The sequence below is a fragment of the Salvelinus namaycush genome, chromosome 8 (genome assembly GCF_016432855.1).
Source record: "Salvelinus namaycush isolate Seneca chromosome 8, SaNama_1.0, whole genome shotgun sequence".
Classification (NCBI taxonomy): domain Eukaryota; kingdom Metazoa; phylum Chordata; class Actinopteri; order Salmoniformes; family Salmonidae; genus Salvelinus; species Salvelinus namaycush.
Genome location: NC_052314.1, coordinates 61577982 through 61593242, shown reverse-complemented (window position 1 = coordinate 61593242; position 15261 = coordinate 61577982). Strand labels below are relative to the sequence as shown.

Sequence of the window (15261 nt, the reverse complement as noted above, 5' to 3'; positions counted from 1 at the left end):
AGATTGATATATTGCACGTTTCATAGATGTATCCATAAATATGTTGATTTTATTGTCTTCTCCATTGTGAGTCATCTTAAAATGAGGTCAGGTCTTTACACTGCAGTTTTATACTGTCTCTGTGTGTCATCAGGTTTGATCAAACACAAGCATATGATACGACTGAATCATTGCCCATTTGTCCGATATTCCGATAGTTTGTCTGTTCATACAGCTCTGTTGTTGATAATAATTTCAGTATATCAACAGAGTAAACAACCTCTCATTTCTATAATTATTTTTTAAATACAGTTAAATGAAATGTTACTTTATCATAACAATTACAATCTATTCTAAATTCTTTCTTCATCTCTATACATGCACTTTTACCCCCCAACTTATGGAGAGTGTGAATTCCTTTCATTTAAAAGTCTTATATCCCATACATGTAACTATTCAAATATAGGTACTCTGGATACTGAACCTAGATCAGTTATAACTTAATTGTGATGGTGCTCCCCAGGGTTGTGTACTGCTACCAACACAGTTTCTGAGTGATATGCTCAGTGACACCAGAGCAATAGTAATTTGTGAGCATTTGATAGAAAAAATTATAAAATAAAGATTATATTGAAAGGCAAGTTGTAAACCAAGAAGTGAAAGGCCTGATTCAGGCTGTGTATAGTATTATGGCTATATACTGTTAAAGTAACTGCTCAGTGAAAATCTCCCCTTTAAAAGTTAATATTCTGTTAACTAATTTCCAAATAATGTTGCTGACTCGTCCTATACTCGTATTTGTGAACAAAGCATAAATTGGAGAAAAAAACACTTCCAAAACCCCACCTCAAACTTGTATCTCAAACAGACCGTTTAAAAAATGCTTGTCATTTCCTCATAGAACATGTCATCTCCCTGAGGAGGATGAGCTGGCCAATCAGCAGTCTAGAGGAGAATGAGCTGGCCAATCAGCGGTCTACTTGAGTTAATATTTTTATACGCCCACACCATTCTGTTGTTGGGGTATGTCCACACCCTTCAAACACAGAAAACCTGCTCTTTTAACATACTTAATTAAAACATTTAGCAAAGAAAACAATTTCACTCCTATTGTAAGAAATTATAGGTCATATTTAATAGAAATCTGAAAACACTCGGCAGTTACTTTAATGATATCCTCAGCCTTCCAAATTCACAGTGGGGACTCATGGCGACTACATCGGTATCAAATCTCTCTTTTTATATTCTATTTTCATGTTGTTATTTCAGTTTTTCTCAGTAGGTTACCTCTTTGGTCGATCCTTTGTTAGATTGTGTTGAGATTCTAGGTAATTTAAGGTTGATGCTTTCACATATTTGGCCCCGTTTGACTTGAGTGTTTCGGCAGTGTTTTTTTTGACCGAGTGAACGGAACAGTGAATAGTGAATCATCATTTTGTGGAAATAAGGAAATGAAGGAAATGAAGGAAATGAAGGTGAGAAAGAAACCATGGCAACACTGTAGTTGAGTTTGTGCTGAGTGTGGACCTGGGGAGTTGAATCACTCAACAAAGTCACAAAGAGGTTCATTACGTTTCTGTACGTGATGAGTAGCACTAGGGGCGGGACATTTAACCCACACTAGTGAGCTTGGAAATGTGCCAAAGTGGCAGCTTTTTATATCTGAGAAGTATAACAAACATCTGATGGTTATAATAAAGATACACTATAATCTGGTGGAAAATCTACAAAGGACTTGTGTGTACTGGAAGTTGTTCCTTGTTTACCAGTGTTGTATGGAAACTGTACTGTACATAGAACATTGGCAGTAAAGCTGTAAGACACAAGTGTGGGTACAGTGTTTGGGAGGTCCTGTGTGTGTGTGTGTTGGTGACAGAGGGTTTGCAGAGGTGAATAAAAGCATTGCTCCCGTTTTGACTGCACATTGCGTAGGGTGGTGAAGTGGGACTCGTCCGATGCTCCAAACTGGTCTCCAGTTGCATAGTGAGCACGGAGTCTGTCCTCTCTTGTTGTCGGTGGGTGATACGGGCATAACTCTGCTCTGTAAATACTCAGTTCATCTCCCGAGTCATCTCCTTAATCCTCTTTTTTAAAACCTTGGCAGGACTTTGTTTTGGAACCCCAGGTAGTTGGTGAACTGCCAAATGTTAATGTCAAACAGTTCCCACATTGTAAGGAGGGACCGGGGTCTTCTTTCCCCTTGTTTCATTGTACTGTACCCTACTGTACTGTACTGTACCCTACTGTACTGTACTGTACCCTACTGTACTGTACTGTACTGTAATGTACCCTACTGTACTGTACTGTACTGTACTGTACTGTACTGTACCCTACTGTACTGTACTGTACTGTAATGTACCCTACTGTACTGTACTGTACTGTACTGTACCCTACTGTACTGTACTGTAATGTACCCTACTGTACTGTAATGTACCCTACTGTACTGTAGTGTTCTGTACTAGTCCTTGTGCACATCCTCAGCCCGGAGAATCTTGTACAGGACCCAGTAGAAAATGTTAAAAAACAGGAAGGCCAGGGGGAAACCCGCCCGCGATACCGTGTCGATCTTCTTGGCGCGGTCGATGAACAGCTTTCTCATCTCTTCGTGGCTCTTGGTGGCCGGGTCCTTCTTAGGGTGCTGGGCGGGATGTGGCCCCGCGGCGCCCGGGGTGGTGGTGGCGTTGTTGGTGGCCTTGGGGATGGTGCCGTCCTTGACCGCAGTGCCGCCACTGCCGGTCGTGGTGGTGAAGCTGAGGCGGCTCTCCCTCACATCGTCGTCCTACGAACAGGAAAGGCAGGAGTTAGTTAGATAGGGGTCAGAGGTCAAGGATGAATGAACTCCCCGAACGGGAACGGCTCCCCCGATGGATGGCCTTGAGGTGCTCCAGAGAGGGACACTGAAACGTCATCCCTCTCCCTCCATTGATCTTGCTCTCCCTCCACTCTTAACCATGGGGGATCGCTTGCCATAGCAACAGCAGCAGCAGCAAAATGACAGGCTGACTAAGTCTCCCAGCCAAGTACACTTCAGTCTCCCTCCTGCTAACACTCTAAATAAACTTGACTTCAACTAAACTTCAGCCTTTGACTTCATGTTGAGTCAATGCCTATTCTCCCTAACTCAATAAATCTATCACAGTGCAACATGAACATGGAGTGATTTGTGCGTCATGAGACCTTGCTTAAAACCTCTAGTCTATTATTGTTTTTATAACCCATAATGCCTCTGGTGTTATCCTAGGACACACTCCTCTCTCTTTCAAATCTACTCAGTCCTGTACCCTTTACAGTTGTCACCACTCAAGCGTTCCCCTGGCCTTTTCCCTCAAATGTCAAAACTAGGGTCGAAAAAAGGGCTCAGAACTGGAAGTTCTCTTTAAAAAGCAATTGACATCATATGAATGAAGGGGTATTACCTTTGGCCGACGCACAAACAAAGCCCCGCGTGTGATAGTTTTGTTAGACATGACCAATATGGAAATTATTTAAATGGAATGAAAACAGAATCAATACGAGTTGAGAAATCATTTTTCTATGAGCGAATTCACAATGAACAACAAATGAAATGTTGACATGAGGGAAGAATAGGAAAGCAGGAAATGTTTTGATATTTTCCTTGTTTCCAGGCTGAAATGCAATTTCTACAGAAATGCATTTGGATAGGGAAATAAAAACAAACATCAACTGAAAGGAACAAGGAACTGGGAGTGAAAACAGGGAGTGTGTGTGTGTGACAAGTTGACAACAGGCCATTATGACATTAAACTAATTATGAAGAATAATGGAATGCCATTAGTGTCATGAAGAAAGTCACAGGGTCAATGAGTCACTAAACCAGCATTGTGAGTCACATTAAGCTTAAAGGGATACTTTGGGAAATCGGCAATGAAGCCCTTTATCTACTTCCCAAGAGTCAGATGAACTGGATACCATTTTTACGCCTCTTCGTGCAGTTTGAAGGAAGTTGCTAACTGCAATGCAATGCTAGCACAATGACTAGGCTTCTATGGTAGCGTTTAGCATGCTAGCTTTTACCATAGGCGTCCAGTCAGTAGTTAGCATTGGCTCGCAAAACCACCTCCAGCGTCCTTTATACTGGACGCAGAGATATAAAAATGGGATCCACAAGATCATCTGACTCCAGGGAAGATTTAATTGCCACACATTTTTACAACACATTCTCTTAAAAAATGTATGTTTCTATGCTGTCTTTGTATAGCTCTCATAGATTTTCATAGGTGTGAAAATCAATATGAATATGGAGAGAACACCGACAACGACAAACAGCAGAGGAACAGCACAAACTACAAGGAACACAAACACACAAACTTATGACCAGATGGAGTGTGGGGTTCTTATAGCTGGGTCCTAATGTTCTTTACCCTGTCAGAGGAATTGTAGATGTGGCCCATAGATCCATATATGGGCGTATCGTTGTTTCTCAAACCATTAAAGCGTCTCAATGACTCAGCCAGCTCATTGGGATCAATGGAGTGATCCTCATCACCATTCTTTCATCACAGGAGAAGCATGCAAATGGAAAACATAAACAAACTAAGTACCAAAATGATGATGAGAATCATGCAATATAGAGGAATTCACTGTGGATATGCCTGAAACCCTGTGAATATGCCTGAAACGCCGTGGATATGCCTGAAACGCCGTGGATATGCTTGAAACCCTGTAGATATGCTTGAAACCCTGTGGATATGCCTGAAACCCTGTGGATAGGCCTGAAACGCCGTGGATATGCCTGAAACACTGTGAATATGCCTGAAACGCCGTGGATATGCCTGAAACGCCGTGGATATGCCTGAAACACTGTGAATATGCCTGAAACGCCGTGGATATGCCTGAAACGCCGTGGATATGCCTGAACGCCGTGGATATGCCTGAAACCCTGTGGATATGCCTGAAACCCTGTGGATATGCCTGAAACCCTGTGGATATGCCAGAAACACATGAAAATAGACAAGAACATCAAACAAGAAGGTGAATCAAAACGAAAGCTGTGCCATGCTTTAAGAAACTGGGCGAGGTGAAATTGAACATAACATAATTTTTGTATGTGTGTGTTGGTATTTGACTTCTAGACAAGTTGGTTACCTCAAGTTAGTCAGAGAAAGGCTGAGCCCTGCATGTTTGAATTGACAATGACCCCTATCCACTTAGTGACTTTTTCCTCCTCTTGGTTACTAGCAGTGTTCATTCATCTTTATCTCATCGTGTTCTATCTCGATTTCCCTCCATCTCTTTGATTTTATTGGCCTGAGTATTCCCTTGGTAAAATCCACACAGTATAAAGCAAATGGACTTTTCCCCTGGTACAGAGATAGGCAGTCTCCATTTTATATTAATGGATGAGGGACAGGAAGAAACACAGACATCAGCCAAATGTTCAGACACTGACCCGTTCTTTCCTTCAGGAAGCTTTGTAGTAAACATGTCGAAGTAAACATTGGAAGTTTTATCCTTGGTGCACGACAGGTTGGTGTAGTAACAGTATATGGCCACAGGGGAGCAGTGTTGACTCAAAGGTGGATGGTAGAACATTGCACCTGTTGGGGAAGTTGCTTTTCTGTTGTGCCTCAACGTTTTCATTGTGTCAAACAAGGCCATGTTGTTTTGCCGAGTCCGAATACAAAGAGTATGCTAACTTTCTGTCGTCTACTTTCATGAGTAAGAATTTGTTCGCAACTGAATTGCCTGGATAAATAGCTTCAATAACCTAAATAAGCAAGCCTTTTGACCATAGAGACAGGATTTATCTGACCTGGGCCCAGAGTCCAGGCTAGGGCCCGATTTAGTGACAGACAGCGTATAATTGGACTTTTCCGTCTTAATCTTTTAAAATGTCCAAAAGGCCAGAAACCCAATTAACCACAGAGTCAAGGCCACTAAGCCGCCCCTACATCCGTCAAGTCACATTTTGGGCCGACTAATTCCCAGAGCTCCTCTGTCAACCTCATCTTTTGACATTTCTCAACATCCTCAGACAGTCTTCAGACAACATTTCATGTTACACTGCTTGTTTCATGGACTTTGACACAACTCGTTGTGGTTTGCTTCAGTGCTACAAGCTCTTTACATTAACAATCCAATATAATACAATCTGTGGTATTAATCCTCAACGTATACACTAAGTGGACAGAACATTAGGAACACTTGCTCATTCCATGACAGACTGACCAGGTGAATCCAGGTGAAATCTATGACCCCTTATTGATGTCACTTGTTAATTCCACTTCAATCAGCGTAGATGAAGGAGAGGAGAGGTTAAATAAGGATTTTTAAGCCTTGAGACAACTGGGACATGGATTGTGTATGTGTGCCAAGGCAAAAGATGGGCAAGGGAAAATATTTAAGTGCCTTTGAACAGGGTATGGTAGTAGGTGCCAGGTGCAATGGTTTGTGTCAAGAAATGCAACACTGCTGGGTTTTTCACACTCAACAGTTTCCCGTGTGTATAAAGAACGATCCACCACCCAAAGGACATCCAGCCAACTTGATACAACTGTGGGAAGCATTGAAGTCAACATGGGCCAGCATCCCTGTGGAACGCTTTTGGCACCTTGTAGAATCACGACGAATTGAGGCTGTTCTGAGGGAAAAAGGGGAAGGTGTCCCTAATGTCTGGTATACTCAGTGTACATGTACTGCATGTCTGAGAAGGATATATCTGTGAAGGATAGAATTGCTTGTTTCATTATTTGTTAGGTGCTAAAGCATTGAGATAGGAGTTATTCGGAGGGTGCTTTGTGACCACTTAGTTCAGCCTCAGAGCTCCTTAAGGAACCACACCACAACGGCAATATGCAGTCATTGTTGTTTGTTCACGCTCTGATTGGACGAACGTGTTCTAGATTGGTCTGTAAACGTTACCTTCTTCTTCGTTCTCCGAGGGCGGAGTCTTAAGAGTTCCTTGTGTTGCCTGGAGACAAAGTTGACGGCGGCGTACTCGAGCAGAGCGGAGAATACGAAGAGCAGACACACCGCCATCCAGATGTCGATGGCCTTCACATAGGACACCTACAACACCAGAGAGACAAAGTCACAGTCACACAGTCAGCGAGCAGAGACCGACACACCGCCATCCAGATGTCGATGGCCTTCACATAGGACACCTACAACACCAGAGAGACAAAGTCACAGTCACACAGTCAGCGAGCAGAGACCGACACACCGCCATCCAGATGTCGATGGCCTTCACATAGGACACCTACAACACCAGAGAGACAAAGTCACAGTCACACAGTCAGAGAGCAGAGACCGACACACCGCCATCCAGATGTCGATGGCCTTCACATAGGACACCTACAACACCAGAGAGACAAAGTCACAGTCACACAGTCAGAGAGCAGAGACCGACACACCGCCATCCAGATGTCGATGGCCTTCACATAGGACACCTACAACACCAGAGAGACAAAGTCACAGTCACACAGTCAGAGAGCAGAGACCGACACACCGCCATCCAGATGTCGATGGCCTTCACATAGGACACCTACAACACCAGAGAGACAAAGTCACAGTCACACAGTCAGAGAGCAGAGACCGACACACCGCCATCCAGATGTTGATGGCCTTCACATAGGACACCTACAACACCAGAGAGACAAAGTCACAGTCACACAGTCAGAGAGCAGAGACCGACACACCGCCATCCAGATGTCGATGGCCTTCACATAGGACACCTACAACACCAGAGAGACAAAGTCACAGTCACACAGTCAGAGAGCAGAGACCGACACACCGCCATCCAGATGTCGATGGCCTTCACATAGGACACCTACAACACCAGAGAGACAAAGTCACAGTCACACAGTCAGAGAGCAGAGACCGACACACCGCCATCCAGATGTCGATGGCCTTCACATAGGACACCTACAACACCAGAGAGACAAAGTCACAGTCACACAGTCAGAGAGCAGAGACCGACACACCGCCATCCAGATGTCGATGGCCTTCACATAGGACACCTACAACACCAGAGAGACAAAGTCACAGTCACACAGTCAGAGAGCAGAGACCGACACACCGCCATCCAGATGTCAATGGCCTTCACATAGGACACCTACAACACCAGAGAGACAAAGTCACAGTCACACAGTCAGAGAGCAGAGACCGACACACCGCCATCCAGATGTCGATGGCCTTCACATAGGACACCTACAACACCAGAGACAAAGTCACAGTCACACAGTCAGAGAGCAGAGACCGACAGACCGACAGACAGACGGAGACCACGTCACAGTCACACAGTCAGAGAGCAGAGACAGACCGACAGACAGACGGAGACCACATCACAGTCACACAGTCAGAGAGCAGAGACAGACCAACAGACAGACGGAGACCACGTCACAGTCAGAGAACAGAGACAGACCGACAGACAGACGGAGACCACACCACAGTCACACAGTCAGAGAGCAGAGACAGACCGACAGACAGACGGAGACCACACCACAGTCACACAGTCAGAGAGCAGAGACAGACCGACAGACAGACAGACGGAGACCACGTCACGGTCAGAGAGCAGAGACAGACCGACAGACAGACAGACGGAGACCACGTCACGGTCAGAGAGCAGAGACAGACCGACAGACAGACAGACGGAGACCACGTCACAGTCACACAGTCAGAGAGCAGAGACAGACCGACAGACAGACGGAGACCACGTCACAGTCAGAGAGCAGAGACAGACCGACAGACAGACAGAGACCACACAGACAGAGACCACGTCACAGTCACACAGTCAGAGAGCAGAGACAGACCGACAGACAGACGGAGACCACGTCACAGTCAGAGAGCAGAGACAGACCAACAGACAGACAGAGACCACACAGACAGAGACCACGTCACAGTCACACAGTCAGAGAGCAGAGACAGACCGACAGACGGAGACAAAGGAGTTGAGAGAATGAATAGTCTGACATTATCTGGCAGAATTTCATAGAATTTCAACTGTCCTGCCAAGTTTGCAGCTTGTTTTATGTTTTCATTTCACAGAGATTGGATTGATGCTGGAGTATGTTAGGAGTGTATGAGAATACATAATACATGTATATATCAAATATGTGTCATGGAGTATTTAGTTGTTTTTATCTTGATACCACCTATACTGTTTGCCACTGTATATGTAAGGTTTAAAAAAAAACTATATTTATCTGTGTTTTATATATATTTCCACACTATTAGGTTGGAATAATGCAGTGAAATTGTGAAAATTATGATAATGCCCTTTTAGTGTAAGAGCTGTTTGAAAAGACCACCTGGAATTTCAGCCTGTTTAGGTGGGACGGAGTTTTGGCATCCTTGGTGATATCACCAGGCGGTAAATTAGTTAATAGACCAATAAGAAAGAGAGTTCAAAGCCTCTCTGCCAATAACAGTTAGTCTTCAGTTTCCCCCTCCCCACTCAGACCACTCCCAGGCAGTCCTAGCTAAATCCTTGCTTGAGAAATTGCTCTTTGCTAAGAAGCTATTCTTTGAATTGTTACCCAGAAATGATTTGATATTGAAGGTAACAGCTGCATTGGACCTTTAATATTTAGTCTGTCATGATGTTACCATTTTATTTGTCAAGAAAATCGATATGCAATCACTTATATCATGACGGTGTAAAAACGTCTTCTTGCTGAATGCTTAATTAAGGTACGTAACAGAACATTCCATATTCTTTAACGCATACAGAACACTAAATACTACTCAAGGGTAAAAGGACAAGTTAGGTATTTTTTGATTTAGATTTATTTTAAAGTTGACCTTGACAGTAGTCTATGGCCCAGGAGAAAATTGTATCCTCGGTTTTACAGTAAGTCTAAAAATACTGAACTTAAGTGCCAGTATTTTGTTCTTCTACATGGGTGAATCCCAAACATATATACACAGGCCCTTTGGGATGAGATGTATTAAACCGTACTGAGATGCTCCATACAGACAGAAATCTAGCAGGAGCATTTACTGTACATATCTCAGAACATCGCTTACAGTATATCATGTCTTAATGGATATCTCTCTTTAGGTAACTCTTTATACAGTCTATTTGAGATCATTTAGGTGTAACAAGAGTGTATAAACGATGCAACACATTCAATCTTGTAAGATCTCTGCAATACTGCCCACTGCAAGGCTCCGTTAAGCAAACAGAAAAAGTCACCCTGTACCCAGACCACAAATCAACAACGGACAGTCAGTCCTGAAGAAGGGACACCTTTTTGGGCGAGCACAGTGGTGATGCACACAACACACTCTCCTGCCAACCCACACACCCGCACCCCCACTAACACTCTCACACACTCTGCACCCGACCCACCTTAGGCAGAGACGTTCTAGAACCGGAGCTCTGGGTGGTCATGGTGAGCACAGTGGTGATGCCCAGTGCCACCCTAGCGGGCGCGGCGTCCATGTTGATCCAGAAGGAGACCCAGGAGAGGATGACGATGAGGAGAGAGGGGATGTACATCTGGATCAGGTAGTAACCCATCTGTCTCTCCAGGTGGAAACGCACCTCGATGCACGTGAACTTCCCTGTGGGAGGAGGGAGAGAGAGGAGAGAGGAGGGAGGAGAGAGGAGGGAGAGAGAGGATGGAGAGAGAGGATGGAGCGAGAGAGAGAGAGAGAGCGAGGGAGAGAGGGTGGAGAGAGAGGAGAGAGGAGGGAGGAGAGAGGAGAGAGGAGGGAGGAGAGAGGAGAGAGGAGGGAGAGAGAGAGGAGAGAGGAGGGAGGAGAGAGAGAGAGGAGAGAGGAGGGAGGAGAGAGGAGGGAGGGGAGAGGAGGGAGAGAGAGGAGAGAGGAGGGAGGAGAGAGGAGGGAGGAGAGAGGAGAGAGGAGGGAGGAGAGAGGAGAGAGGAGGGAGGAGAGAGGAGGGAGGAGAGAGAGGAGAGAGGAGGGAGAGAGAGGAGAGAGAGGAGAGAGGAGGGAGGAGAGAGGAGAGAGGAGAGAGGAGGGAGGAGAGAGAGAGAGAGGAGAGAGAGGAGAGAGGAGGGAGGAGAGAGGAGAGAGAGAGAGGAGAGAGGAGGGAGGAGAGAGGAGGGAGGAGAGAGGAGAGAGGAGGGAGAGAGAGGAGAGAGGAGGGAGGAGAGAGGAGGGAGAGAGAGAGGAGAGAGGAGAGAGAGGAGGGAGGAGAGAGGAGAGATGAGGGAGGAGAGAGGAGGGAGAGGGAGAGGAGAGAGAGGAGAGAGAGGAGAGAGGAGGGATGAGAGAGGAGGGAGAGAGAGAGGAGAGAGAGGAGAGAGGAGGGAGGAGAGAGGAGGGAGAGAGAGAGGAGAGATAGGAGAGAGGAGAGAGGAGAGGAGAGGAGGGAGAGAGAGGAGAGAGGAGGGAGGAGAGAGGAGGGAGAGAGAGAGGAGAGAGGAGGGAGGAGAGAGGAGGGAGAGAGAGAGGAGAGAGGAGAGATGAGGAGGGAGAGAGATGAGAGAGGAGGGAGGAGAGAGAGGGAGAGAGAGAGGAGAGAGAGGAGAGAGGAGGGAGGAGAGAGGAGAGAGAGAGGAGAGAGGAGGGAAAGAGAGGAGAGAGGAGGGAGAGGGAGGAGAGAGGAGAGAGGAGAGAGGAGGAGAGAGGAGGGAGAGAGAGGATGGAGAGAGAGAGAGAGGAGAGAGAGAGAGGATAGAGGAGGGAGAGAGGAGAGAGGAGGGAAAGAGAGGAGGGAAAGAGGAGAGAGGAGAGAGGAGAGAGAAGAGAGGAGAGAGAGAGGAGAGAGGAGGGAGAGAGAGGAGAGAGGAGGGAGAGAGAGGAGAGAGGAGAGGAGAGAGAGTAGAGGAGAGAGGAGAGGAGAGAGGAGAGCGACTGAGACAAGCGCCTATGCTTTCTTTGTTTCGTATTAAAGTCTGCCTGAATATCATACTCGGAAATGTACAGTGAAAATGTATAGGAAAGACGTACTCCTTTGGAGACGATTAGGTTCCTCTGTCGACCATATCTTACAAACGTCAGCATTCCTCCTCTCGTACACACCGTATACTGTACATGTAAACGAACCCACACACAAACTGTACACGTGGCTTCTCAGACAATCTCAATTCTAGCAACCCATATAATATGCAAAAGCCCGTGCTGTGGAGGAGTTTAAATCGATCTCCATGTAGTCGGTCCATGCAGCTGTGGTTATCTTGATCATCAAAGCTCAGTGCATGGGCCTCAGATGAAAATGCCAGTCATGCTCTCTGCCTTTGATGCGTCAGCATTTGTCAGATCTCCCCACCATCACACACACAAACACACACACACACACACACACACACACACACACACACACACACACACACACACACACACACACACACACACACACACACACACACACACACACACACACACACACACACACACACACACACACACATCATATGCTGTTGCTACTCTGTTCTTTTTTTACTCATATTATTATCTATCCTGATGCCTAGTCATTTACCCTGCCTCCGTGTACATATCTACCTCTAATACCTTATTATTATTTATCCTGATGCCTAGTCAGTTACCCTGCCTCCATGTACATATCTACCTCTAATACCTTATTATTATCTATCCTGATGCCTAGTCATTTACCCTGCCTCCACGTACATATCTACCTCTAATACCTTATTATTATCTATCCTGATGCCTAGTCATTTACCCTGCCTCCATGTACATATCTACCTCTAATACCTTATTATTATTTATCCTGATGCCTAGTCATTTACCCTGCCTCCATGTACATATCTACCTCTAATACCTTATTATTATCTATCCTGATGCCTAGTCATTTACCCTGCCTCCATGTACATATCTACCTCTAATACCTTATTATTATCTATCCTGATGCCTAGTCATTTACCCTGCCTCCATGTACATATCTACCTCTAATACCTTATTATTATTTATCCTGATGCCTAGTCATTTACCCTGCCTCCATGTACATATCTACCTCTAATACCTTATTATTATCTATCCTGATGCCTAGTCATTTACCCTGCCTCCATGTACATATCTACCTCTAATACCTTATTATTATCTATCCTGATTCCTAGTCATTTACCCTGCCTCCATGTACATATCTACCTCTAATACCTATTATTATTATTTATCCTGATGCCTAGTCAGTTACCCTGCCTCCATGTACATATCTACCTCTAATACCTTATTATTATCTATCCTGATGCCTAGTCATTTACCCTGCCTCCATGTACATATCTACCTCTAATACCTTATTATTATCTATCCTGATGCCTAGTCATTTACCCTGCCTCCGTGTACATATCTACCTCTAATACCTTATTATTATCCATCCTGATGTCTAGTCATTTACCCTGCCTCCATGTACATATCTACCTCTAATACCTTATTATTATCTATCCTGATGCCTAGTCATTTACCCTGCCTCCACGTACATATCTACCTCTAATACCTTATTATTATCTATCCTGATGCCTAGTCATTTACCCTGCCTCCACGTACATATCTACCTCTAATACCTTATTATTATTATCTATCCTGATGCCTAGTCATTTACCCTGCCTCCATGTACATATCTACCTCTAATACCTTATTATTATCTATCCTGATGCCTAGTCATTTACCCTGCCTCCATGTACATATCTACCTCTAATACCTTATTATTATCCATCCTGATGCCTAGTCATTTACCCTGCCTCCATGTACATATCTACCTCTAATACCTTATTATTATCTATCCTGATGCCTAGTCAGTTACCCTGCCTCCATGTACATATCTACCTCTAATACCTTATTATTATCCATCCTGATGCCTAGTCAGTTACCCTGCCTCCATGTACATATCTACCTCTAATACCTTATTATTATCCATCCTGATGCCTAGTCATTTACCCTGCCTCCATGTACATATCTACCTCTAATACCTTATTATTATCTATCCTGATGCCTAGTCATTTACCCTGCCTCCATGTACATATCTACCTCTAATACCTTATTATTATCTATCCTGATGCCTAGTCAGTTACCCTGCCTCCATGTACATATCTACCTCTAATACCTTATTATTATCTATCCTGATGCCTAGTCATTTACCCTGCCTCCGTGTACATATCTACCTCTAATACCTTATTATTATCTATCCTGATGCCTAGTCATTTACCCTGCCTCCGTGTACATATCTACCTCTAATACCTTATTATTATCTATCCTGATGCCTAGTCATTTACCCTGCCTCCACGTACATATCTACCTCTAATACCTTATTATTATTATTATCTATCCTGATGCCTAGTCATTTACCCTGCCTCCATGTACATATCTACCTCTAATACCTTATTATTATTATTATCTATCCTGATGCCTAGTCATTTACCCTGCCTCCATGTACATATCTACCTCTAATACCTTATTATTATCTATCCTGATGCCTAGTCATTTACCCTGCCTCCGTGTACATATCTACCTCTAATACCTTATTATTATCTATCCTGATGCCTAGTCATTTACCCTGCCTCCATGTACATATCTACCTCTAATACCTTATTATTATCTATCCTGATGCCTAGTCATTTACCCTGCCTCCGTGTACATATCTACCTCTAATACCTTATTATTATTATTATCTATCCTGATGCCTAGTCATTTACCCTGCCTCCATGTACATATCTACCTCTAATACCTTATTATTATTTATCCTGATGCCTAGTCATTTACCCTGCCTCCATGTACATATCTACCTCTAATACCTTATTATTATTTATCCTGATGCCTAGTCATTTACCCTGCCTCCATGTACATATCTACCTCTAATACCTTATTATTATCTATCCTGATGCCTAGTCATTTACCCTGCCTCCGTGTACATATCTACCTCTAATACCTTATTATTATTATCCATCCTGATGCCTAGTCATTTACCCTGCCACCAATACCTCATACCTCTGCAGATTGATCTGGTACTGGTCCTCCCTGTATATAGCTTCATTCTTGTGTATTTTATTCCTTTTGCATTATAATTTATGTATTTGGCACATGTGACAAATCATTTGACAGGATACATAGACACTCTTACTGACAGTTGTGGCTGCTTGGGCGTGATGAATTGTTATCTCTACCTTCTTGCCCTTTGTGCTGTTGTCTGTGCCCAATAATGTTTGTACCATGTCTTGTGCTGCTACCATGCTGGGCTGCTGTCATGTTGTGTTGCTACCATGTTGTTGTCATGTTGTGTTGCTACCATGTTGTGTTGCTACCATGGTATGTTGTTGTCTTACGTCTCTCTTTATGTAGTGTTGTGGTGTCTCTCTTGTCGTGATGTGTTTTGTCCTATATTGCATTTAGTATTTTTAATCC

The 15261-nt window shown here is 44.2% G+C and overlaps 1 protein-coding gene across 1 annotated transcript in view; it reads right to left on the bottom strand.

Annotated features, from left to right (window-relative positions):
* Positions 1-2353: 2353 nt before the first annotated feature.
* The window catches only part of LOC120053033 (glycine receptor subunit alpha-3-like), a 112462-nt gene continuing 99554 nt past the window's right edge, over positions 2354-15261 (bottom strand). Inside the window, exons 7-9 of the mRNA XM_039000280.1 lie at positions 10292-10506; positions 6862-7008; positions 2354-2758 (exon numbers count right to left, since the gene is read on the bottom strand). Coding sequence (XP_038856208.1) covers positions 2438-2758; positions 6862-7008; positions 10292-10506 — 683 coding nt within the window. The 3' untranslated portion in view covers positions 2354-2437. The remainder of the gene's footprint in view (positions 2759-6861; positions 7009-10291; positions 10507-15261) is intronic.